The 27,419-nt window shown below is 45.9% G+C and overlaps 1 protein-coding gene across 13 annotated transcripts in view; it reads left to right on the forward strand.

Moving 5' to 3' along the window:
• The window catches only part of Arhgef3 (Rho guanine nucleotide exchange factor 3), a 280,270-nt gene that overhangs the window by 196,711 nt on the left and 56,140 nt on the right, over window positions 1-27,419 (forward strand). For 2 of the 13 annotated variants that reach the window (XR_015639302.1, XM_087587656.1), the window contains exon 1: window positions 14,099-14,311. Coding sequence is in view for 2 of the 3 variants with exons in the window: in XM_087587656.1 (XP_087443782.1) it covers window positions 14,219-14,311 (93 nt within the window). In the remaining variant the exon portion in view is untranslated. 13 annotated transcript variants of the gene reach the window in all.

Below are 27,419 nucleotides of genomic sequence, written 5' to 3' on the forward strand. Positions count from 1 at the left end.
AAATCCAAGGCCTATGAGAAGCAGAGACTGGAGGATCCCCAAGCCTTCCAGCCATCCAGTCTAACCTAATAGGCAGGCTCCAAGCAGGTGAAAGCTCCTGTCAGAAAACAAGGTGCTGGGGTTGGGGATTTAGCTCAGTGGTAGAGCGCTTGCCTAGGAAGCGCAAGGCCCTGGGTTCGGTCCCCAGCTCAGGAAAAAAAAAAAAAAAGAACAAAAAAAAAAAAAAAAAAAAAAAACAAGGTGCTGAGGAAGAATGACACCTGAGGGTGTCCTCTGGCCTCCGCATGTTCATGTACGTGTATACATGTGTATACACAGCGACACACACATAAGCATAAGTATATAACACTGGTGTCAGAGCTTTGTGCTGGAAGTGTAGCTCTGGGTTACACAGGAAGCCTGTGGTACCTGGCCTCATAGCCCGGACACTATGTGTTCTACCCAGAAGAGAACTAACCAGGGTCCTCCATGCCCTTAAAGGCAGAAAGAAAGTTATGACTGGAGAAACATGTGTGAAGCAATAGGTCCACTGAAGGAACAGCTTCACTGAGGGATTCAGTTGTCACAGCTGAATCAGGCCTGAAGGAAGAAGACAGGGAGAGAGTCAATGCTGTTGCACAGATAATGCTGGCACTGTGCAGCCAAGCACTTATTTTTAAGTGACAGTGGTCTATTTTAGGACAGCTTTATCCCACTCAGTGTCTGTCTCCATGTTTCATCAGCATTTCCATTTTTCTCCCTGTGGATCTTCTCTCCGTTTGAACCTCTTGTTTACGGAGCCCTGTGCCACGACAGGCCTCAAAATCTGTGTGCTGGTTGGTTTTGTGTCAACTCGACCCAAGCTAGAGTCGTCAGGAGGAGCCAACTTCAATTGAGAAACTGCCTCCTCCCACCAGATTGGCTTGAGGGCAATTCTGTAGGGCATTTTCTTGATTAATGAGCTGTGGGCGATCCCAGTCCACTGTGGGCAGTTACTATCCCCAGGTAGGCTGTGTAAGAAAGCAGGCTGAGCTAGTCATTCAGAACAAGCCAGCAGTGTTTTCCCGCAGCCTTTGCTTACATTCCTGCCTTGACTTCTATGCACGAAGGACTGTAAGCTGTAAGCTCCCCCCCCCCCACACACACACACTATAACCAAAATACCTAAGAGAGCAACACACAGGGAGGTTTTATTTCAGCTCCTGGTTTCAGAGGGTTCAGTCCATTTTGGTGGGGAGGGTGTGGTGGTTCCCCATGGTGGGAGCAGGAGCACTGGGGAGGTCCCATACCCCTCCAGCTTTCTCCTCTCTTTCCTCTGATTCTGTCTGGGCCCCTGCCCGCCGGATGACTGATGACGCTACCCACTTTCTTCATAGGATGTCTCCCCTCAGCTAATCCTCTCTGGTAATTCTTTTTTTTTTTTTTTTTAATTTTCAAGTACCTTATCATTTTTTTTCAAGATTTATTTATTTATAAGTACACTGTAGCTGTCTTCAGACACACCAGAAGAGGGCATCAGATCCTATTACAGATGGTTGTGAGCCACCATGTGGTTGCTGGGATTTGAACTCAGGACCTTTGGAAGAGCAGTCAGTGCTCTTAACCACTGAGCCATCTCTCCAGCCCCTCTCTGGTAATTCTTAAGTCTAGTCAGATGATAATGATCACAGGCTGGCACAGCCGCTTTGAATTCCGGTTTGTGTCAGTCCCGTTTACTATGCCGCCGTCTCCATGGTCCGATGTTCAAGTAGGTATTTGAGAGTATGGAGTTGAAGAATTAATCCCTACAAAGAAAGAAGGATGGGCAAATGCCTAAGCTTATCCTTCCCCCTCTAATTCATTGAGAAAATGGCGTGGGGTGAATTTTTGATCATTCTGACTGTGTCTAGGATATAAGTATATTTGTATCACCTCATTCATGTTTTTTTTTCCTATTTAATTAAAACCTTGAAACTTGGACCAGCAAGATGGCTCAGTAGGTAAAGGCCCCTGCCTCCAAGCCTGATGAATTTGAGTTTATCCCCAGCACACACATGGTAGAAGGAAAGTACTGACTCATGTTAGTTCCTTTATATACACTAGTGGTTTGTGCACACACATGCATGCACACATACATGAGCGTGCACACGCATGCGCATTTACAGATGACCAGACTGAAGTTTGGCATCCTGGATTAAACTGTCCAAAAATCCTATAGACATCATCAAGTTATACACTCAGCGTTTGAGGCCAGGCTTCTCCTCTGTGGGCTTGTATGTTTCTTTCGCTTGTGCTAGGAACTGACGGGAAGTGTGTTGAAAATTCCACAAAGAAAGTTTTGATATAAGCCTTGGCAAGTCACTCTGTGTTAGGGCACTCGCCTAGTTCTGGGTTTTATTCTCAGGACCACAAAGAGAGTGAGGGTGGGGTTTGGGTGGGAGCTAATGTTGCTATGGAGCCAAGGTAGAAGGAAAACACTTTCGACTTCACAACGCACCCGTCACCAAGCAGGCCCCTTCGTAATCCTCCTGTAGATGATTCTGGAGCAGACTTCACTTACTTGGTGACTTTGTAATTTAACCTTCCCTGTTACATATTCCTTTAAGATGGATGGATGGGGCTAGGACAGGAAACCTCAGTTATTCCTGCTGCTGGCTGGTATGGATGCTCGGCGGGCGGGCAAGCGTCCTCAGGTCAGGTAGAAGGAGAAAGTTGGCTCCACTCCACTGAGCTCCTCGTGGAGAGGAGGCGAGGTTCGGGAATGATGCCAACTGGGTGGAGATGAGAGAGGGAGGAAAGGGATGTGGTGTTTGGACCTCATGATTCAGGAAGCGTGATGGCACCTCCTTTCGGGCTGGCATGAGGCAAGCATTTAGGAAAGAATATGAACTATTGTTGTGCACTTTTTTTTCCCCTAATGGGTGGGTTGTTTTTATAAAGTTTTATGATCAGGAAACTGATGCAGAATGCTGATCCCTCTTTTTTTTTTTTTTTTTTTTTTGGTCTGCCAGCATCTTTTTTTTCATATTTATTTTTGAATCTTGATGACAGGCACTTCCTTTGAAACTTCTGGGGATAAAACATAACAAGACACCCCAAGCTGCTCCCTTACAGCAGAATCCAAATGAGAAGCTGTAGTTTTTGATCTTTTGGATAACCCCACAGGATGAGTCTCTCCCCAGTGAGGGGAGGAATAGTTCTTTCAGTAACTGAAGTGGCCTAACAAACACGATCCCCTTTAAAACATTGTAGAAAATGTGCTGCACATGTGGAAAACCTCCCGTGTCCATTACAGTGGGGCCTGTGGTGGCAGCAAAACTACAGATCGAATTGCCCTCTTCCTCCCAATCATAAAACCTGGCTCCTCTGCTATTCTTTCTCCTGGAAGATTAGTCCATCCTCAAGTACCCAGTCCTCTCTGTTGTGCATTGTTGGAAGGCACTAAGCCAGCGTTTGGGCATCTGGCTGCCAACTTTGGAGATGTTAAAAGCCTGTTTGGTCGCTGCAGGGCATTAATTCATAACCTACCTTGTAAAAGTCGTGTCTTACTGCATTTTCCTGGCACCAGAGAAATCCCTGTACCTACTACAGCATTTGGGTTTTCTGAGCCTGCAGGCAGCTCAGGGTTATTAAAGTTCAGAAAGGAAGCCACATGATGTTGGCCTTACCATTTCAATTCTCTTACCTCTCTTCCTCCCTCCCTCCCACTCCCTGGTGGATGGCTTTGGCGGTCTCTATGCCAGAAGCTCTCAGGCACCTCTTATGAGAATCTAAGAGGGAGATCATGACCCCACCCCCACCCCCCGCCTTCGGGTGAAACAGAGTGTTCATGGATTTTGTGTGGCTCTGACCAAATGCCTGACAGGACTGCTTGAAAAAGAGGAAAGGGCTCTGTCAGTCTTGGCTGAGAAGACAGGGGAATCGCACAGCTCACATCGTGGCCATGTAGGAAACAGAGAAAGGAGGATGCTGACCTGAGAGGCAACATTAAAAGGGTGGGTCCTCTTTGGAAACGAGGTCACAAGTGCAACCGAAGACCATTCTTACCAATCTTCCAGATGATTCTAATTCGAGTCAAGCTGTCAGTGAAGATTCACCATCCCAAGCAGCCAACAGAGAAGTGTTTATTCCTCTCCCTTTGGCTTCCTGAGATGAAAAAGTTGAGTCTAGGGATAAGGTATAGTGATTTGTCTAGAGTCTCAGATACTCAGAAGTCTGAGGCAGGAAGGTTGTTTGAACTTAGAAACTCAAGAGCAGCCTAGGCAGCGTAAATAAGACAATGTCTCAATAAAATAAAGTAAAATAAAATAAAATAAAATTGAGTCCACATGTTCTCATCATCCTAGACACTTCAGATTAGAGCTATGTGGCATCTTAAACACTATAGAAAATCCTTCTCCCCTCAGCCTTTCAGTTCCTATCTCAAGAGAGCAAAGATTCAATGTAACCTAAGTTTCCAGGTTGTTTCCATGAATTTTGGATCATCAAGAAGCTAAGTTAAAAATCTGTGTGTACTTTTAAAAAGTTCTGGGACTGGAGAGATGGCTCAGCGGTTAAGAGCACTGACTGCTCTTCCAGAGGTCCTGAGTTCAATTCCCAGCAACCACATGGTGGCTCACAACCATCTGTAATGGGATCTGATGCCCTCTTCTGGTGTGTCTGAAGACAGCAACACTGTACTCATATGTAAAATAAATTAATCTTAAAAAAAAAAAGTTCTGATAGCCCATCTTCATGAGCTCCTAGTCTCATACTCTGTGGTGGGTTAGGGAGGGCACATGAGCTTCCACACATAACTGAGGAGAGATTGACAATTGGTGGCTGCTAGGAGAGGAGCAGGGGGAGTCAGCTTTCTTTAGGGATATGATTCCTGGTAACTGAACTATGCTTAGGTGGATGTCCCCAGGCCCACGCGTGTATGGGCAACACTGACTGCCCACTAATACCTTTGAAAAAGAATGAGCGTATGAAATTGGGAGGGGAGCATGAGATAGGATCTAGAAGGAGTTAGAGAAGGGAGGGATATGGTCACAATTACGATTTTCATTTATTGCTTCTCAATGAATAAAAAATACTCGTAAAACAGTCATGAAGTAGGGGAGGGGCATGAGGGTAGAGGAAATCCAGGAGTTTAGGTGAGGGGAAGGGATGAATATCTTCAAATTATATATATATGCGTGTATGCGTGTATGAAGTTCTCGAAGAATACATTTTTTTTCTTTTTTCTTTTTTTCAGAGCTGGGGACCGAACCCAGGGCCTTGCGCTTGCTAGGCAAGCGCTCTACCACTGAGCTAAATCCTCAACCCCCAAAGAATACATTTTTAAAAATTTAACTTACCTCTGGCTAGCCTAGGACTCACTATCTAAACCAGGCTAGCATCCAACTCACTGAGATCCACCAGCAGCTAACTCTTGAGTTAGGCATGTCCCCATGCCTAACCATAAAAAACTATTATTTTAAGAAGAAATTAAGAAATTAGAGACTAGCGAGATTGCTCAGCAGTTAAGTATTTGTACTGCTCTTTCAGCACCCACGTCAGGGGGTTCACATTGCCTCTGGCCTCTTCATTTAACCATAATACACAGATATGCATGCATATACATAACTAAAAACAATAATTTTTAAAAAGAAACTACACCGTTACTTTGGGGGGGGGACCTCTAGATTTACCTCTTTGGTGATATCGATGATCAGCCCTATCTCAATTTAATTTTAATTTCATTGTTTGATATGTGCCAGTATGGGAGAAAGAACTAGGACTGATTTGAGTAGCAATGTGGGGAAAATCCATGACCCCTTCTTCAACCCAACACTGGGCCTGACTGGGGTCAAGCAGTGGATATAGAGGGTCTATTGGTAGAGGAGCACTGGGGTAAGCAAGGTACTCAGTATGATGGGGAGATAAAGTGAGGGTCCCCCTAGCCTTTGGGGGTCACAGAGAACCTTGAGTGCGAGTTAACAGGGCAAGGCCACCAAAGCGGAAGAAGCAGACGGTAATGTCATCACCGATGAGCACAAAGTCATGGCTGCCGCTTTTCTGCTCAGCCTTTTGCTGCCAAGGCTTTTAGTTTGGTCAGGACTGTGGACATGTGAGAACTGTGTTTGCTGAAGGTGGGCCTGGATGTCAGCTGGGGAAAAAAAGTCAAATAAGTCAGGAACGCTCTGGCTGGTCATGTGACTCAGCTAATAGCCTGCTTATCTAACGCGCAGGAAGCCGTGGGTTCATTCTTCAGCACAGCATAAACTGAATGTTGTAGAGTATGCTTTTTATATCAGAATTTAGGAGGTACAGTCAGGAGGGGCAAGAGCTCAAGGTCTTCTTACCCAGACGCTTTCTTGAGGAGGCTCCCACTTAGCCAAAGCGCTCAGTTAACCCACTCCTCCTACCCTCTCCAAAGCTCTTACGGTGCCCAACACCCGGGACATTTCAGCCTATGGGCCTGTACAGCTCTACAACTCACCAGCCAGCGTCCGCCCCCAGCAGATGAGACGCACGCTTGCCAGGAGACCCCGAACCTGTTGTTCCTTCTGGTTAGACTAGTTCTATAATCAAGGTCTTCTACAGAACACCCGACACACACCCCAGCCCCAGGTCCTTTTTGCAGGTAAACATTTCAAGCCGACAGCTTTCCTTTCATTCTCTGCAGCTAATTTTTTTAAAAATGTGAATGCAATTGTGCCTCTCAGCTACAGAGATAAGTGCATTTTTATTTTGGAGCCCCGGATACCAGACTGTGAATCCAAAGCCGTGTGCCGGAACATGTCTCCTGGTGGGTGGCTTTGCTGGGAGCCGAGCTGAAGTGTGGACCTGCACGTTTTTTCATTGCTCCCCTTATGCACCCATATGTAGATAGCATGTTGCCTGGCATACTCTAGATCCCCCGGTGGGTGAGTGATGGTTTGCATGAACCCATTAATAGTTTTTTTCTGCCCATTCTGGATTTTGATGCTACCACATTGGGTTAAGCATCCTCAGATATTTGAGACCAAAGGTCTGTGAATATCACATTGCTGATGGCAAGGGAGGGGGTCCAGTGGGAAGCCACTGTCCTAATTCATAACACAGTGTCAGTCAAACATACCCCTTGACTGTGTTGATCAAAAATACACATTTCTGGGCTCCTCTGCCAAAGGAACTGAACCCAAAATAGGGTCTGGGGTATCGGGTAAGCTTCTTATTTAACTCTACTTGAAGCAACATAAGGATACGTCGGCCTGGCTGCTCAGATGTCAAATGTCCAATGCAGGCGCAATGACATGAGCACATTTGCGTGTCATTCTTCACACATGCTGCACTTCCTTTTCCTGTGTATGTATGTCCGGCGTGCATGTGTACTCATGCGTAGGCACATCCATGTGCATGGAGAGGCCAGAGGTTGGTGTCAGGTGTCTAACAGTGATCGATCTTCACTTTACTTCCTGAAGCAGGTTCTCTCATTGAAACCGAGAGTCGGCTTGCCAGCTTGCTCTGCGATCCCTTGTCTCTGCCTAAGCACTTGGATCCAAGATGGCTGCCATGCTCACCCAGGCTTTCATGTGGGCGCTAAGGATCCAGGCCTCATGCTTGTGCGGTGGGCGCTTTAACTACTCAGCCACCTCCCCAGCCACAGCCCTCACACATCTCCAGAACCAAAGTGTGGCTTATAAGGGATCACAGCGTGTACTTTTGTATGGTATTTTTCTTCCTTAAGAGAGCACATAACGGGGTTGGGGATTTAGCTCAGTGGTAGAGCGCTTGCCTAGCAAACGCAAGGCCCTGGGTTCGGTTCCCTGCCCTGGAAAAAAAAAAAGAAAGAGAGAGAGAGAGAGAGAGAGAGAGAGAGAGAGAGAGAGAGAGAGAGAGAGAGAACATAACATAGTAGCACAGTTACAGCCTGTGGCATCTGAAAGGGGATGGATGTGACATATTGATTATTGTGCTTGTAGACGGTAGAAGAAAGCCCGCCTCTACCAGCAAAGGCCAGATTTTACCGCTTTGGGCTCTCATTTCTCTCTGTATGGCTGGCGTACAAGTCTCTCATGTGTGTATGTTTTACCTGTAGGCTGAAGAGCAGAAATAGTTTGATCACACCTATGCAGCCAGTAGTAATCATGGAACTACCTTTGGGAAATTTAATCACTAAACTCGGGGTTCTGCCTCAAACCCCAACCAAGTACGGTAACAAAAGTTCTGGGAAAGACCTGAATCTGGAAATTTTCATCCCCACTTCCCCGTTTCTGCTTAGCTGTATTTTCTTGAAACTAATTTTCACTTTTGAAGTGGATTTTTATATATGAAGTAGTAGTGGTTTTTTTTTTGCAGACGATAATTGCACAAATCAGTGGATTTCATCATGATGTCTTATACACGCATGTGCTGTACATCTTCACACATCTTCGCTGACAGTCTCTCTCGTTCTCTTCCCACTGCTCCCCCTTCCTCTTCCCAAATAGAGTCTCAGTGCTGCTTTCATGTCTTAAAAAAAAAATCTAGATACTGACTATGAAACAAATCACAGCGATACTCCCTATTCCTCTGTGTGTGTGTGGATCATTTTAGGAGAATTATCTGTCTCTCCTTCCTCTTGTATTCTCTTTTCTTCTCGACTTTTTTGTGTCATGTGGAATCTGTCACTTGGCTAAGTGTCAGCATGAACATCAGGTCAAGTTCAAGGTGAGGCAGTAGAGTCTGAGGTGAGGCAGTAGAGTCTGAGGTGAGGCAGTAGAGTCTGAGGTGAGGCAGAAGAGTCTGAGGTGAGGCAGTAGAGTCTGAGGTGAGGCAGTAGTCTGGGTTTCTTTGCACTCAGCTTTTTTGTCTGCCCTGCCTAAGATACTAACCAGGGGTCAAGGTCTAAAAGACCTTCAAGGTGAAGACCAGCAGATCCAAGAGCCACGTGTCACTCTGGTCTTTTATTGGTGGCTCTGTCCGCACGTTGGATGCACCCGTTCTTTGTTGGGGAGGTTGCCACAAGTACTATCAGTATCAGCATCCCAACCCCTACCCACAAGATGCCAGGGAACTCTGACATCTTCTAGATTTTTAAATTTTTAAATGCATTTAGCTGAGCATGGTGGCACTTGCTGGTAATTCCAGCACTTTGGAGGCCGAGGCAGAAGGATTACTGTAAGTTGAAGTCAGCTTGGGTGACATAATGAGTTCTAGGCCAGCCTGGGCTTCTGAATAAGACTGTTCATTGAAAGGGGTTGGGGATTTAGCTCAGTGGTAGAGCACTTGCCTAGGAAGCGCAAGGCCCTGGGTTCGGTCCCCAGCTCCGAGAAAAAGAACCAAAAAAAAAAAAAAAAAAAAAAAGACTGTGCATTGAAACAAAAACAAAAAGCATATAGACACTGACAGACGTGGTCAGGAGATATGGAATCACCTCTAACAACTATAAGTCATTGTTCTAATAAACCAGAGGACAAGAAATGTACCTGCTGTGCCATAGCAGTACAATCAAGTTTTATAGGTACTTTAAAAAATATATAGCTCTTTTTCTTTTGTCATGACAGCTGATTACCTGATTAGTGATCAGGTGAAGGGTTTGGGTTTCTGTTTGCTGCTATCGTTGTTTTAAACTTGTTCCTGAAAACAAAACACTTTAGACAATGCAAGAATTAATCCTTGCAGCTGTAGAGTATCCACAGCTGGATTTTTACCAATCTGTCTTGGAGCCAGGAGGCTCATCCCCAGGCAGGAGGAAGCACCAATGTGTGTGACTTGAGATCGCCTGTGTGTGCCTTCGCTGTTGGTGTGGCCCTAGATCACAGCCCCGATTCCTCAGAGTTCCCTGCTTTTTCTTCCTCCTTCCTCCCACCAAAACTGACGTTGAAGAAAGGAGAGGGTGTTTGATCATTAACTGGAACCATCGGCCAAAAGAAAGGGCAGGGGAGAGATGTTAGAACTTGCGAGTGCCCGACATGTACCTGCGTGACCCTGTCTGGTTAGCCAGTAGAAGACATCCCTCCAAGAAGCCAGGGAAACCACGGGAGTTTGCATGGCCGGAGGCTGAGCTTGGCAGGTCAGCGTCTTCTGGGATGCATAACTATGGAGGGTTCATCTGAAAGGCCATACCTGAAATTGGACCATATTTATTTATGGAGTTAATACCTGCCCAGCAGGGAAGCTTAAGGGTGGGGCTAAAATGAGAAGAGAGGTAGCTAACCATGGAGGAACTCAGTGCCTGTTTGATGAATGGATGAATCACTCTTATCAATAAGTGAGCCTTTAAGAAAGAAAGAAATCGAACCACGATATTCAAGGTAGCGCTGATAGGATGGATCGTGGCCCTATTGGCGAAGATGGTCACAGCCACTTCAGCCTCTGAGGTTTTAGCCCCAGGGTAGGTATGTCCTGATCATCTGCTAGGCTCAAAAGGGCTAACCACCAGTAGTGTGTCTGGCTGCAATGTCCAACCCCTCAGCAGCACAAATGCCCTGCACAGCACAAGCAAGGCCACAGCTTTGTGCTTGGCATCCATCCTGGAAATGCAAAACAGGCTTCTTTATTCCAGGCTCCAGGCTCCTGGCTCAAGAGGAACACTGCCTGGCCGTGAAGCATTTTATAGGATTATAACTGGTTGTGAAGGAGAGCTCTGAAAGGTGTTTTGTATTGTTACTTTTAGGGAAACTGCTATTGGGCAGTGTTGTGTCTAAGCTGTAAACACAGAGAGAGAGAGAGAGAGAGAGAGAGAGAGAGAGAGAGAGAGAGAGAGGGAGGGAGGGAGGGAGGGAGGGAGGGAGAGAGAGAGAGAGAGAGAGAGAGAGAGAGAGAGAGAGAGAGAGTCAGGGCAGGGGGACATGACTGCTTCTCTGCTGGGAGTAATTACCAAGCTGGTCCAGCCTCTCTCAGAATCAGACACTAGCCTGCTTCTCTGTGCTTGAGAGCCCTCTCACAGGACAGCTTATTGCTAACAGTCTTTGGTTACTCACACTCCTACTTAGAGTCCCAGGCAGATTTCCCAAATCCCAAATCAGCAAAGAACAAAGCAGAGGGAAAGGCAAGAAACCTGGAAACTAGGCAGATACTGCACAGGGCAAAAAATACTTTTAAAAATCGTTGGAATATCCCATGGTCAGCATACAAAACTTGTACATCCTATCCCAAGTTCCTGGCCTTGTGTATGGGCTTTATTCTAACACACACACACACACACACACACACACACACACACACACACACACACATCGTTTATATGTAGTATGTATGTATGTATGTATGCATGCATGCTTAGGAATTTAGAGATGAGAACCGGGGTTGGGGGTTTAGCTCAGTGGTAGAGTGCTTGCCTAGCAAGCACAAGGCCCTGGGTTCGGTCCCCAGCTCCGGAAAAAAAAAAAAAAAACAAAAAAAACTAGAGATGAGAACCCCATTTTGGGTGGTCAAACCTTCAGTCTATGTGAACTTGGAAAATCAGAACCCAAGGTTACTGAGCTCTCCATCACACTCATTTTGTGGCACGATTTAAATAGTTCTGTCGATTTGCAATTCTCTCTTTCTCCCTCCCTCTTTCTCTACTACACCCAGAGGAATAGTAAAAAGCAACATGAGTTTGATGCATATATGCTAGTCACTGATTCTATGGTTCCTAGTGTTTTTTAAGAAAGGCAAAAAAGTCTTAAGAGAAAATGAAATGTATATGGTAAGCTTCTTATTAATATGATTGCTATTTGGTGTCCAGTAATTAAACTTGACGTTCAATTTCCCTTCTCCATTTTCACATGCACTTGTATGAGTGTGTGTGTGTGTGTGTGTGTGTGTGTGTGTGTGTGTGTGTTCCCGTGCATGTGGGTGTCAGTGAAGGTCAGAAGAGGCTATGAGATCCTCTGGAGCTGGATGTATAGGTGGTTTTGAGCTACCTGATGTGGGTGCTGGGAATTAAACTCGAATCCTCTAAAAAGGAAACAAGTGCTTTTAACTGGTGTGCTCTCTCTGCCACTCCCTCCCCCCACACACACCCATTTCTAAGGGCTCATTTACTATCACCAGGTAGTTTTGGTGTGTCACACCGCCTGGTCAGTCCTAAGAATGCTGAAGAAAACACCCCAATATGAGAGCTGTGGGAATCTCTTGCAGGGAATTCCCCATCGAGGGCTGTAAGTGTATTTTCCAACTGGAGAACAAGGCCCAGTACTTCATTTGGGATCAAAGTTCATTACCAAATGAACTGTTGATGCCCAGGGTCTTGTGGTGGAGATTGTGGGTGAGCCCTGGAGGAACAGGGAAAGGATAAAGGAAAAGAGGCTGTGGGTGCTTTGGCTCTGGGACATGTCACTACCTCTGGTCTGGCTTGCTTGGGCACTCTGGAGATGGGGTTCCCTTTGCTCCAGCAGCACATTTGGCTACGCTTGCAGGGAGTATGACTGTGTGGTGGGGATGTCATTAGGGAAAGTCAGTGGTTGTCACAGGCTCCTTCCCACTCCACACTTCTTTGGCTGCAGCTTTCTTCCTATTGCTTCAGGTTGTGTACTTAGAAAGAAAACCACAGCTTTCTCTTGTCTCGTCAGAACCCACTCATTTAGGAGCCCTGTTCACACATATGCTTCTTCCCGTATCCAAAGGCAGTCCATTCGTCTGCTATCTAGTTGGCCAAGATAATGGGTGGGTTTAGGGCCAGGGTGTGGGTTTGGTACCTGAGGTGGAAGATCCACACGTTAAGCAGTTTCTCACCAGGGAAAGTAGGAACTGCTGGGTTCTGACCTCATCTGGAAGCAGAGAATGTCTAAGCAGGATCTATTTCTCCATCACACTGCCTCCCTCACACCCCAACAGCAAAAACAAGACTCGGTAGCTCCCTGTAACAGCACTTGCTGTACGCAGGCCATTCACTGGAGGATGGAAAGATACTACAGGGAAGTTTACAAGAAATGTTATTTGGAGGAAATGATAACTTTAAGAAAATTAATTTCTTCTTTCCCCTGGGTGACATGCGAACATAGTTTTCTTTTAAGACGTTGAAAATTGTTACTGTAACTGTAAAGCCTCTTTGTTGACTATCACTACCTTTTCTATCTCAGATGTTTCTTCTCCTCTGCCACCAGGGACAGTGTAAGTTTGTCTCAGATTTTTCTAGACATTAAATGTTGTTGACCTACAAGTATGTCTTTATAGAAAATATCAAGAAAGAAACAAAGAAACAAAGAAACAAAGAAACAAAGGAAGAGAAGGAAGAAGGAAAGTATTCTTTTGTAGATGTGTTTTGATCACAGACTGTTCTACTGCTTTGATTCCGCACTGTTATATTTTGGATGCAGGAACTGAACTCAGAGCCCCACACTTGCTAACTATTCTTCAAAAGGCCAGCCTTTTACTTTTCGAACTGAGGCCAGCATCAAGGAGATCTTTCAGTGCCCCACCCATAGACCCATCTCCTTTCTGATCGCTATGGGGTGGTGTTCTATAATTAGAAAAGTTTACTTAAAGTACTCTTACCAAAGACCGTTGCCATTGTTTCTAGTTTTTTGTTTGTTTGTTTGTTTTTTACTGACTGGTCAGGGCTGCAGCAACGCCCTTTTAATTGCTTCTTGGGCATTTACAACGTCAGTGTTTCCCTTAGAAAAGATCCCCCAAAACGTGATCTTTGCTTTAGACTGGAAACAGACTGAATCAGTCCAGCGTGGGTGTAGGGGCGTGAGTGTAGGCACGTGGGAGGGGGAAGAGGATGGTTAGAGGGGACTCCATATGTGGTGGAAAGTATTTGTCTCTCGGCTGTGGAGGTTGGTTACGCGGTGCTTTTTGAACTGCACACTTAAAGTGGGCGCATTTAACTGTTTGGACTGCTTTTACCCTACTAACGCTCACTTTTAAAAAAAAGGACCGCCAGGGCTATGTAGAGAAACCCTGCACACACCCCGCCTACGCCTCAAAATGATTCTGGCTTGGGCCTTGCCCCCTCGCTCCCGGGCCTCCTTGCTACAAACTGTTCTTCCACGAATGGAGTTGCCTGGGGTCTGGTGGCTCAACGCGCGTGTTCCCTGAGGTCCCCAAAGTTGGCAGAACCGCCCCAGCCCCACGAGGCGTCTACACGTCCGCACCTGGCGTTCCTAGGAGGGCGGGGTGGTCCTCTCTAGTCCCGCCCATCCGCCCTCCCTCCGTGGGCGTGGCTTACAGCGGCCCCGCCCTCCCGGTGGAGCCAGGCGTCAGGTCCAGCCTGCTAGAAGCCGTTGTAGGTGTTCGCGTCGCCGCCGCCGGCATCGTGGAGCTCGGGCCCTCTTTTACCCGGGATTTTTGTTGTCGCCTGGGATCAGCGGTGACATCGCAAAGGGCAGGCCCGGCAGCTGCCATGGTGGCCAAGGATTACCCCTTCTACCTCACTGTCAAGAGGGCAAACTGCAGCTTGGAGGCGCCCCTGGGCAGCGGGGTGGCCAAGGACGAGGTAGGACGCGCCCTCCACACACCTGCACCTCGGGCTTCTCCGCCACCTCACCTTGTATACCGCTCGCTTTCTCTCCATCTCTCCGGAGTGCTGCGCTTCTCCGGATCGCCCCTTCAAATGCTCCCTCTCGCCTTCTCTTGGCTCCTCTATCCCTGCCCCTCTCTCCCTGCGCCCGGGAACCGCAGTTTCCTGACGCTGCCTCTCTCCTACTGGAGAGTCCGGCAGACAGAACTCCAGTCTCTGTCTAGAGCCCGCAAAGGCATCTACCTACCGCTGCCCTGTTAGGGAGGCCTGGGTGTCAGGAAGAGCCCCTCGTAAAGCAATGTGTCCCCGTCCTCGGTCGGGGTTAAGAGAGCCTAAGTTCTTTGAGACCGGTTCAGATATCTCACCAGACACACTTGGTTTTGTAGCTGTTTGAGGGCAAGGGCAGGACAGAGCACCTTTACTTGTCAAAAGTAACCAATAAAGGAGGTTGGAGGAAGAGTGTCGTTCATTTTGGGTCTAAGCTAAAAGAGTAATTGAGGCTGAAAATGAGCTATACGCTGGTGAATTCGCTGTCTTAAAGACTAGAAACAGTTCCCTTTCTGGGAACTTGGGCGCAGGGAGAGAGGCAGTGCCCTTGGGTAATTGAGGGAGTCCTCTCAGTTTGGTTTTCTTAAGCTTTCCCCTCCCGCCCCCGTGTGCTCTGTCTCTGGCAAGTTGCTGACTGCCCTTAAAAGAGTTAGTAGGTTAAGCTGGGGGAGAAGACTATTCTCGTACTTTTTCAGGGTTTTAGAGAAGACAGTTGCCTTATCAGATCCTAGCCTTGCTGTGGTGGCGTCTATAGCACCAGCTCATCATCCCCCCCCCCCCCGTGTGTGTGTGTGTGTGTGTGTGTGTGTGTGTGTGTGTGTGTGTGTGTTCTCCACTTTCCTCTGCCTCACTCTGAGAACCACCAAGACGGGGGGGCGGGTGGGCAGTGGTGGTGCTGGAGGCAGATGTGTGTCCCGCCCAGTCACTGCACGGTTGGTTCCACCTATGCGACACATGTAGGTCTGTCTGCTCAGTGTGTGCCCTTGACTCTGAATTCTGTATAGGTGTATTTGGAGATTCATTTCCTCCAACAGTGCCTCCTTGCAGCAGGACTCCGCCAGGCTCTGGTTATACAAGATAAAACCCTCTCCTTTCCGTAGCTAGTTGAATATTTGTAGAGCTCGTAGTCTCAGCAACTATGGAAGTGTGATGGGTTCTCATCTGTTTGGACAGGGTGGTACCTTCCTGGGGTTCAGGTTGTTACTACCTGGGTTAGATATGAGTTTTCAGTAGGGATGGGGCTGGTGGCTTCTCAGACTTCTGGGAGGAAAAAAAAGCATAGCCAGTTCGGTTAATAAACTAAAGTGGGTCAGAGAAGATCATAGTGAAAATAGTTGTGAATTCTGACCGGGCTTTGCTCTTTTTGTCCTGTGTTTTGGAGTCCTGTGGTAAAGGCTTAAGTGAAGCTGCCTGCTTATTCTTCCCTTGTTAGTCATAGTCTGTAGATATGTGCTCTAGCATTTCGTGAACTGTTATGCTAATTTTCTTCATCACTAATATTTTTATATTCCCTTTGTGGGGATGTACTTGTGTGAAAACAAGGATGGGAGGTGAATGCTTTTGGGGAATATTGGTAAGTATTTTTCAGGGATCACCACTGAGTTGTATTAATATAATTATTTTTACCATAATAAAAGTACACTTGACACAACTTGAGACAGAGATAGATGTCTCCAACTTCATTGGTCAGGTATAAATAGCTTCCCAGTAATGGAGATGGACAAGGTTGGAAAAAGAAACTTAAGTGGGTTTCAGGGGAAGTTTTCTTGTTTCTGCCTGCACAAAGGGCGACTGAACAGAAATATATTTTCTGCCGGTAGGTGTCGCCAGTATTTATAAATGTCTAAAAACAACCACTAAAACCCACGTTCACTTACTGCCTTTTAAGAAAAACAAGATTATATAATTGTTTATAAAATAGATATTGTTAAGTCCTGTGAATGTTTCTTTTTTGAGAAACTTTGTTTCTTTGTAAAAAGAAGATAATGAAAGGAAGCCTGTCTCTCTGAAGGCCTTCTTGCGATGACAGGACTCGTTGACCTTCAGGGTAGTTGTGGCTGAGCACCTGTGCCAGCCACCATGCGTGATGGCTGTTCCTCCTGAGCACATTCTAGGGAGAACTGCGTGCAGCATGGCCTCGGCTGGTTTCTTCTAGTACTCAGTCACCAGCAACTTTCTGTTCACCTAACAGAAAAGTCAGCGGGGAGCAGGTCACCAGATGACATCTATCTGAGTAAAAATGCTGAAAAAATTCTCTTCAGGGTTTAATTTAAATGCTTCTTTTTAAAGTTTTATTGGTAGTTCCCAGTGGAAGTAAAAAAAAAAAAAAGATACATGTTTAAATTTTTTCTTTAAACTGTCCATTTTAAACTTTAAAAAGTATTCTGCATAGGTTATGATAGTGCCTGCCTGATATTTTGTATCAACTAATAAAATAGTGCTTGTTACTCTGACATTTCTTATGGGCATATGGGTTAGATTGCAAATACTGCTTCTTAATCTGGCATTTCTTATGGGTATATAAGTTTGATTGCAAATGTTTAAATGTGACGCCTCTGATTAGCTAGTCATGAAACCCTTCAGCTCTAATCATTACTGTGAGGTGTGAAGAGCTTGGCACATAGCTTTGGACTTTCACAGAAGATTGTCACATGACATGAGCGGTTTCATTAAAGCAATTTTGCTCAATTTGTCTCCATTTTCATGGTCATGAAAACTTTGATCACTTCCTCTATTGGGAGGAAGGGCTCACTCCAGGACTGCTGGGTGCTCAGAGGACCTTATCCGTTCCCTAAAAGGAAAGCTGATACCGATAATGAACCAGGCTGATTATCAGTTGAAAATCTGTTTCTCTAGGGTGACGTTTACTTAAGTAGGAGATTCAGTAGCCAAGCCTGGTTAAGGAAGGTAGACTGGGGAGCAGGCTTTTAAGAGTTATAGGTCAGCATTATGTTTACTATTTGTGTGTGTGTGTGTGTGTGTGTGTGTGTGTGTGTGTGTGTGTGTGTATGCATACCTGCAAATTCCGGCATGTGAAATGTTGAACAATCTGGGGGTTGGATTCAGGTCATCAGGTTTGTATATCTGTTACTCTTAACTGCTAATCCGTCCCCACTGGTCCTCAATTTCATTTTCAGTGGAAATCCAGACATTTTCTTGTGTAAGGCTTGGCGTCCTGGCAGACTGCTCACTTTGGGCATAGATGTGTTGCTTGGTGTCAGGCCTCATTTGGTTGATGTTATTTCTAGCCATTGCTTCATCTCTCGGTGCTTATAAAAATTTCAGTGCATAGGTAATAGGTGTAGTTCATGAGTAGCTGAGTGTTACCTTGGGCTCCCAAAAGTATGGGTTCTAGTTTTGACTCAATCAGTCATAGTCCTGTGAATAATGGCCTACAGTGGATATAAAATTATAGCATTCTACCCTCTTTCTAATTCTCTCCACGCCTGGATCTCTCTTAAGACTCCTTGCAGCTCATCACAAAACATGCTTTAAATTCCAGCTTTGGGAATAAGGACACCGAAGAGAGGTGACCTGGAGATAAATACAAAGAAAATCTCCCCTGATCCAAGATTCAATACCAGATTTTCTGATGGATTTAGCCCAGTGTTCAGTACTTAAAACCTCTAATGGGAAAAAAATGAAGGCATATCAAGACAGACATTTAAAATGCCCCAAGTAAATATCGTCTTTTAAATATGTAACAGTAACCTTATAACTGAGACTGGGCGTCTGAAGCTTTAGCTGCAGGGCAAGCTGGGCCCTGTGTTGTTCTGTGATTTGTGCCTCCCCCAGTCAACAACTGTATTCGAAAGTTGTACCCACTTGGAGGTGCACTCCTTGAGTGCCAGAGCTATCGGATCCCTGGTTGCCTGTGCTTAGCTTTTCTTGGAATCTGCATCATGTAGTATTGAACTGACAATATATATGGCCGAATGCATGCAAACAGTCATGGTAGCCATTATAACTAAACCCTAAAACTTATTTAGATGGCTTAGCAGGCCTCAGATTTTACTGGGTGGAAAGCTGCATAGTTACCCAGCGAGAGGTCATTACTCACTGGCAGTTCTGATTATGGTCACTAGGATATATTGCTTGTTCATCTGGAAGGGTGTCTTGCATATACGGTTCTCCAAGATGAGCATAGAGTGGATAAGATGTATTAGAGGAAGGGAAGTTAATGTTATACATGAGGACTTTTAGGCTGTTCAAGGCGCTGACTCCGGAATAAGACGATCTGAGTTCCTTGTCTTTCCTAGTGCCTGATAGTGGAGTGACTTGGGCAAACCATTGTGCCTCTCCGAGCATCAGTTTCCTTGATGATAAAATGGAGGTGATGAGAGTGACCTTTAGTGAAGGTCAAATGGGATAATTTGCGCCCGCACATGGTAATCTCAGTGAGTAGTATCTAGCCTGGTGTGGTGACTCACACCTGAAATCTGAGCTCTAGGAGGTGGGGAAGTATTTGTGAGTTCAGAGCAAGCCTGGATTACAAATCAAGCCTGTGTCAAAAAAAGAAAAGAAGGAAATCATGCGCGTTACCCTCGTTAATGAATACTGTTTCATGCATAGCCATGCATGGGGGCTCCAAGCGTATGACAAATGCCCTTCACTTTGATCACGATCACAGTGATCGTATGAGGTTAGAGCTACCCTCTGTCTTTGTTAGGGTGACTACTGCTGTGATGAAACACCGTGACATGGAATTTGGTAATTCCAACTCCATGTGTCTCAAGACCACAGAGCAGATCTCTACCAGAACTCTCCATGTCCAGCAATGTGAAACTGACAGCGGCCAGTTCTTCTGTGAAGGCATGGAGGCGAAAGGGTTTATTTGACTTCTATTTTCGCATCACAGTTCATCTAAGTCAGGGCAGAAACTCGGAGGCAGGAGCTGATGCAGAGGTCATGGAGGGGTGCTGCTTACTGGCTTGCTCCTCATGGCTTACTTTCTTAATAGAACCCAGGACCACCAGCCCAGGGATGGCACCACCTATTGATTGGGTCCTCCTACATCAATCACTAAGAAAATGTCCCACAGGCCTGGGTACAGCCCTATCTTTTTTTTTTTTTTTTTTTAGTTCTTTTTTTCGGAGCTGGGGACCGAACCCAGGGCCTTACGCTTCCTAGGTAAGCGCTCTACCACTGAGCTAAATCCCCAGCCCCGGTACAGCCCTATCTTATGGAGGCATTTTCTTAATTGAGGTTCCCTCCTCTCAAGTGACTTTAGGATGTGTCAACTTGACATAAAACTTTCTAAAACACATCCTGTGTTGTAGAAAGAAGGAAAGACTCTGAGAAAGATGTCATGGCTGAACTATGTGGTAAAGGCTCCAAGACTCACAGCTTAGTCTGACTGTGAAGTCTACTTTCCCAACCACATCACATTGCCACAAAACGACTAAATCACTGGTCTCCTTACCTCGAGGCACACGAAGGATGAACCTGCCTGACCCAGAAATTACCTCTCGATCCAAGGCTCATTCTTTCTGCGGTGAGTGAGAGACCCAACCTCCAGTCAGTACTTCTGTGGCCCACCCACTTCATAGAGTAGCAAGCCCTGCTTGGGAGGATTTTGGTAATTCCAACTCCATGTGTCTCAAGACCACAGAGCAGATCTCTACCAGAACTCTCCATGTCCAGCAATGTGAAACTGACAGCGGCCAGTTCTTCTGTGAGTCATTTCGCCTATCCACATGAGCCACCAGCCTTCCTTCCACATAAACCAGTAATCAGGGCTCAACTACCATCTGGTTTCTTTTCTTTCTTTGAAATTGCGTCCTTTTTAATTTTTAAGGACACCCTTAATTGTGTACCAGTACCACTGTTTTTATAACAGATGAATGAAGATAAATTACTGATCCCATCCTAATCTTGCAAGCCCTCTGTGAATTTGTTATCAATGGTGCATTTGTGTACGAGGGGCGCCTTCATTGGTGATGTATGTGATTGGTTGCCTTGTATAGTTTGTCACGTGAAGAACTTGCTGTGACTGCATTTCTCCTTGTGTCAGGTCAGATGCTGTTGGCAGCAAAGGCCAGAGGTTTCTAATGCTCTCCCATTCCCCATTTTCCCCCTTTTGGCTTCCCCATTTTTGGTTTTGGCATAAAGGAGCTACTGGCTTAGAAGGAGCTGTTAAGTATGATAGGCTTGTGAACCTTCAGCTGGCTAGGAAGAGTGCTCCCCTTTAAGTCTAGGAACACTTGAACATGTTCCCCTGAGCTTGGGCCATTGTGTTCTTTTTCAAGAAGGCAGCCTTGGTTATTAGTAAACTTCAATTAATTGGAGCCGAACCAGAAGGCTTAACAGTAAATGCATTGGTCTTTTTTGTTTTCCTGGCTCTTACGTTGAAGAGGAAAGGAGAAGCAAAACAGGCTTTGCTTCCAGGGACTTAAGAAACAAATAGAACCAGCTAGGGAAATGACCCAGGTCACTGCAGTAGAGTACCCTGGTCTGTTGAGAACAGGTTTCTGGATGTATTCAGTCTCTGCTTAGCACTTCCTGGGGGAGAGAGCTCACAGTATGTGAGACCATCTTCTGCCTTTGCTCAGTGTGGTTCCTGAGAAGATCCTCTGACTGTAGCACTGCTTTTCAGAGCTGTTACCCTATAGTGTACTTTCTCATTTATCTTAGATGTTTGAAAATTGATGTTGCTTTCCTGATCCCTGCCGGTTCACGGCCTTTTCCACAATCCACCCCAGTGTGTTCATTCTGTCTCCTTGTTTGTTCTTATTTTACCTGGACATCCTAATTGTGTCCAGAAATCCTGAGTATTGATCAACCCAGAAATACTATAATTACATCATTATGATGTTAAATCAACAAGTTTCTTTTTATGTAATATGTTTCCTTAAGAGAAGTAGAAGGATATCTTGAAAAATATTTTAGAAATAAAAACAACAGGGCTAAGATTAGTATCTCTGTCACCTAAGAAATCCATACGGGTATAAAATAGTCTGTTGACAGATAGGCAAAGGACAAGAATAGGCGGTTCACGTGCAAAGAACCAAAGGCTAAGATTGTTTTAAATGTTCACCTTAACAGAAATTATAATTCATACCCTAATAATAATATTATGGCTGTTTCATAGACATGATAAAACACAGTACTGTAGATATTGTCTAATAATGCAAATTTTTTGTGTGCATACTGAAAGACAGAAGACTGTGTTTTGCACTTGTAATCCCAGCACTGGAGAGGCAAAAGCAGACCAATTCCTGGGCTGTCCAGAGTTGTTCATAACGACACTCGTGGTGGCGCTCATTCTTCCTGTGTGTGCATTTTATAAATCATAGAACGCCTTATATGCTCACCTGAGTATAATTATTTGTTTTAAAAACAAGTGTACACAAGGGAAACCCTTCAGTGCTTTCCCCAGGATTGTGCAGATGGAAATGGCAGTCAGAGACGGAGTCGGCTGCCTGATTCCAGTCTGAGCGTCCTCTCATACTTACTTACAATATACAGTAAACACAACAAGAGGACCCTATGTCCTGTGTCTCAGTGCATCCTCTGTAGCCCTAACCATTTATTATGTTATGGTATATGATATCATATGTTAACAGAAATACACCTTGGTGTCCCCTGAAGAAAGTCAAGAGGGAAAAATTGAGCATAGTTACATGTATAGAGGAGCCCAGTTTAAACCCATGCAATTTACACATGGATGCAGAGAAGCGGGAAAAGGGATGTTGCAGTTCGAGCAAACGCACTTCCATGGTGCTCCCTAAAATCATAGCATTGTCCTCCTATTCTCAGATTTTGTGTGCACTCTCTCCTTTGACTCAGCTGAAGAAGCCAAGAGTGTGTGACACCTTTTTGGCTCTGAGACAAAGTAGATAGATGATAGATGTGTGTGTGTGTGTGTGTGTGTGTGTGTGTGTGTGTGTGTGTGTGTGTGTGGTGGGAGAGGGTGTCTTGTTCTAGCTTACAGTGTCAGAGGTTTCAGTCCATCATCCTTGCTCCATTGATTCTGGACCTATGGTGAGACAGCACATCATGGCTACAGGATCATGTGACAGAGGCTGCTCGCCTCTTGGTAGACTGGAAGCAGAGAGAAACAAAGGGACTGGGGACCAAGTCTGACCTTCAAAGGCATGCTTCCAGTGACCTGCTGCTTCCACCTGGCCTCTCACCTCCTAGAGCCTCTTCGCACTTCTCAAAACAGTGCTAGCCACTAGGGAACAAGTCCTCAATATGTGCCTGTTAGAGACATTTTATCCACAAACCGTAGTATTGGATAAGGCAAAAACTTTTTTTTTTTTTTATCAACCAAGGCAAGAAAAAGGATGCTCCTTTTTTTCTTAGAGTCTTCACCATTTTTGGCTTGCCAACATGTTGGCCGAAGCTACTGGTTACTAAATGGAGTTGGTTGTAAGCAGAACTGTGTTGGAAAGTGTTACAAACGAACCCCATTAAGGTTGGCTTAGAGCTCTGCACAAAGTGACTTCCTGTTTGGGTCAGTGGATTGGTGACCTTTGCCCTGGCCTGTAATTCCGAATCCTAAACTGCAAACAAGGGCTTACTTTGTCTTCGGTAGGAGGTCACTATTAGAGTTAAAAACAAGCCACAAAGAGTGGATGGGCACAAACTTCTGCACATGTAAGTGACACGTGTTGACTTTGGGGTTCTACAGATGCAGTAGCTACAGAACACATGATAAAGAGCAAGGAGAAGTACATTTCCCAGAATGCTCTTTCATGGATCAGTATTAGACGCTGGCAGCCTGATGGAATCAAATAAAACTGAGAGCCTCGGTCCGGCTCCTAGGATAGTGTACACCATAGTGCAGGGCAGGCTCCTAGGATAGTGTACACCACAGTGCAGGGCAGGCCCCTAGGATAGTATACACCACAGTGCAGGGCAGGCCCCTAGGATAGTGTACACCACAGTGCAGGGCAGGCCCCTAGGATAGTGTACACCACAGTGCAGGGCAGGCTCCTAGGACAGTGTACACCACAGTGCAGGGCAGGCCCCTAGGACAGTGTACACCACAGTGCAGGGCAGGCCCCTAGGATAGTGTACACCACAGTGCAGGGCAGGCTCCTAGGACAGTGTACACCACAGTGCAGGGCAGGCCCCTAGGACAGTGTACACCACAGTGCAGGGCAGGCCCCTAGGATAGTGTACACCACAGTGCAGGGCAGGCCCCTAGGATAGTGTACACCACAGTGCAGGGCAGGCCCCTAGGATAGTGTACACCACAGTGCAGGGCAGGCCCCTAGGATAGTGTACACCACAGTGCAGGGCATGCCCCTAGGATAGTGTACACCACAGTGCAGGGCAGGCTCCTAGGATAGTGTACACCACAGTGCAGGGCAGGCCCCTAGGATAGTGTACACCACAGTGCAGGGCAGGCTCCTAGGATAGTGTACACCACAGTGCAGGGCAGGCTCCTAGGATAGTGTACACCACAGTGCAGGTCAGGCTCCTAGGATAGTGTACACCACAGTGTAGGGCAGGCTCCTAGGATAGTGTACACCACAGTGCAGGGCAGGCTCCTAGGATAGTGTACACCACAGTGCAGGGCAGGCTCCTAGGATAGTGTACACCACAGTGCAGGGTAGGCTCCTAGGATAGTGTACACCACAGTGCAGGGCAGGCCCCTAGGATAGTGCATACCGCAGTGCATAGCAATTGCTACCAGCTGCCTGAGTTAGAAACTTGGAGAATTTCTGAGAGAAGAAGCCTCAGAAAGGAGAATAAATCAAGTAATGGAATCAGATAAAGCTGAACCTGGTGGCCTGAAGGACTAAGGCTTCCTTCTAGCCATTTCAGGTCTAAATTTGTGGCCTGTGCAAGCTCCCTTCTCAAAGGTGTTGTAACAACCCCAGGCAAATCCAGAGAAGCTAAGAGGTCACTGGTAGAGAGGTCTTTCTCACCTCCAACTCCTGCTGTGCTACAGATTGGACTCGGGGCTTCTCTGTGCTAATAAGCCCATGCTCTCCTGCTGAACTGTGTTCCCCTAGTGAAGTCTTAACTCTAGATGTCACACATCTTGGAAATGGGTGTTGGTGGGGCCATCAGTGTCCTGTAGTCCTTGTTTGTTTTCGTAGAGCTTGTCTTACCATCCTAGTGGCTGCTCCGTGAGAGGTAGGGGCGTGTGTGTGTGTGTGTGTGTGTGTGTGTGTGTGTGTGTGTGTGTGTGTATTGTGGGCCAAAGGGTTTTGCTTGTGACCTTGCAAAGGGGCTTGGAAACCTGTGAAAAAGGAAGTAAACTCTTAGAAGAAGAGAAAACATGGTAGCCGAAGTGTGAGCCACAAAGACAGAGTGTGAACCCCACCCACTTCTGCCTCCGTGGTCTGGCCGTGCCACCTGTTTCCTTCCATGAGTCTATGCATGCTCTAAGGGCCTGCATCAGTAAACTTTGTTCTGACGTCCACAACAGTAAGTGGAAGCTGCCCTCATTACTCTCGTAAATGCAGCATTTGCTTCTACATTAATTCTGATGAAAGTTTCCCAGTAGAGGGCAGGACACAGAGAGGCTCAACCACTCAGAACCTCCGAGTCTTTGGTCCTGGAAAGGGAAGACTGGATTCAGTCATTATTTCCCAAAAGATCATGTCCTGCCACTTGTGACAGCTCAAATAATAAAGCGCCAAAGTAATTCAAGCCACTTTTTCTCTCCAGTTTTCTAACCCAAGGTTCTGATTAGGTCGGGTCACTTTGGACTAGCTCGTCTCTTTCCTCTCTATCACTTGCTAGTTTCCCCTTTAACAAAGTAAGAATAGCCTTGGAAGCTTCAGGGAAGGGCAAATATTTAACAAGAGCCTAGCAGAGGGTGGGGGGGAAGAGCCTAGAAGGTAGGAATGTGTGTGTGCATTATAGAAAGATAGTCACACACACACACACACACACACACACACACACTCACACTCACACTCACACTCCATTGCTTGTCTTCAGTTCCCCTAGTGCTAGGGTTATAGGCATGTGATACGCGTGTGCTGCCATAGGCAGCTTTTTACATGGGTGCTGGAAAGCAGGTCCTATGTGACTGTTTTCATTTAGGGGGGTTGATACTTTGTTTTCATGGTAAGTTTACCGAAGTAACAAATTAACAATATATGAATACAGTAAGCACCTGCTAGCTTGGGTAATCCACACAGATAGAATATGTTGTCATGGTGATTCCCCAGTAGCTGGAAACTGTATGAGGCATGCTCTGAGGGTGCCTTGATGATTGGAATAATATAACAAGTCTTGGGTTTGAACATAGAACATAGGACCCATACTTCAGATATTAAGACTTCAAAGTAGATTAAAAAGTAGTTTTAACGTGTCACAGAAAATCCTGCTCTCCGTGATAATCAAGTTTTTAAAAAAAGAGAGATATTACCTTGTTCTAACAATATAAATACAATTTTCCTTATAAAGCTTCAAAAAAGTTCTACATTTTCAAAGGAACTTATTTAACCCGTTTCCCTGCTTTCTGCCTTCCTCCTTGTATGCAAGACTGGGTAAGATGGGTAACAGGTACATTTCAATGTGGGCGTGAAAGGAGGAGTTAAGAACTAGGATTTGAAGTTGGGCTGAGCTGAGAGTTCTTACTGCCAGCTCTGGCGCTCTTGTGAGTTAAAGAGTCCTTGGGCTGGACTTGTCCTCTTAAATCTCGCTTGCCTCACCTTAAGGTAGGATTTCCAAAAAGTCAAACCAAAGCTAAAAAACCCAAATAGCAACCACAGGACTTCAGTTCCTTAGCAGTCACAACCGCTTCTGGTTTAAATGTGGGTCTGTGAGTAGAAGCCAGAGTGATCATTCTATGAAGCAAAGTTACTCGTTCCTTTGTAGGCAATACCAAGTTTTCCCAAATGGTCCAAATGGAGTTATTATTATTGTTGTTGATATTATTTTTTTTAAATTTTTAATACAAGATATTCCAGATACACTGGCAAGCTTCACATCTTACAGGCAGGCTAATAATATCTGGTGTGATTTTATAGTTCGTAGCATGATTTTTGAACAGGAGATGGGTATGTGAGTCTGAGGAGAGACGCACCCTGGCCATTGAGACAGCTCCCCGCTGGCAAGCATCATCCAAGACTCAGCCAGGGCCGACCACAGACAAAGGGGAACAGATGAGGGTGGATGTGATTGCTTTGAGTTCTTCATGCTGTATTCTCTAGCAGGACACCCTAGTTATAAAAGGGCCCTTTGTTAGAAATGCTGGGGAAACTCCACAGTGTGATGACTATGTCGGTAAAGAATTGAATAACTAAACATATGGCCTCTAGTGTCCGTGAACAAGTACTGAGACCTGACTGTGACTATTGTTTCTCCCCACAGTTAGAAAGAAAGAGGAAAAGCATGCTTTCTCTCTACTTGAGTGTGACCAAATCGTTAGTAAAACCAATGTATTGATAATGATTGTCAGTCTGTGATGGTGGGCGCTCAGTGAGGAACCTGGAAGCCTGTGAAGACCATGTATTCATTGTGAGTCGAAGAGACCTTTGGCTGGACTTGTCCTCTTAAATCTTGCTTTTGGCCTCACCTTAAAGTAAGATTTCTAAAAAACCAAAACCAAAGTAGTCAAGTGAGACTACTGATGCTGGATGCTGTCTACCCCAGGTGTGCCCTTAGAGGGGCATGTCATGTTTGTTTACCTCACGTCTGCCTATCACGCTGGTCTCGGAGTGAGAAGGCTAGACAGTAGCGGACCCGGCTTCTCCTCTTCTCACTTCTTGCCTCAGACTTCACCTCTCTTCTGCCTGCAAAGTCAGTTTTCCATCTAGGTTCCCACTGGCTTAGGAAACTAGAAGAACCCAGGCCTTGTGAATGGCCTTGGGCTCTGTATTGGCTAGGCAATCCTGAGCAAATCCTAAAACCCTTTCAGTCTTCTTTGCTTGCTCTGTGAAATGGGACAGTAAGTAACACTGACTCAAGGCACTGATGGACAGAAAGCTCTTGGAGACAGACTGGCGGGATACTGCCCTGTGCATGCCATGCTGGTGTTATAAGAGGAAATGATGTGCCTTGGGAAGTCAGGGTGGGGGCAGCAGGGAAGGCTTTCAAGTCAGGTAGATCTGAATGTCAGCTC

This window comes from Rattus norvegicus, chromosome 16, assembly GCF_021556685.1.
Source record: "Rattus norvegicus strain SHRSP/BbbUtx chromosome 16, alternate assembly SHRSP_T2T, whole genome shotgun sequence".
NCBI classification, from domain to species: domain Eukaryota; kingdom Metazoa; phylum Chordata; class Mammalia; order Rodentia; family Muridae; genus Rattus; species Rattus norvegicus.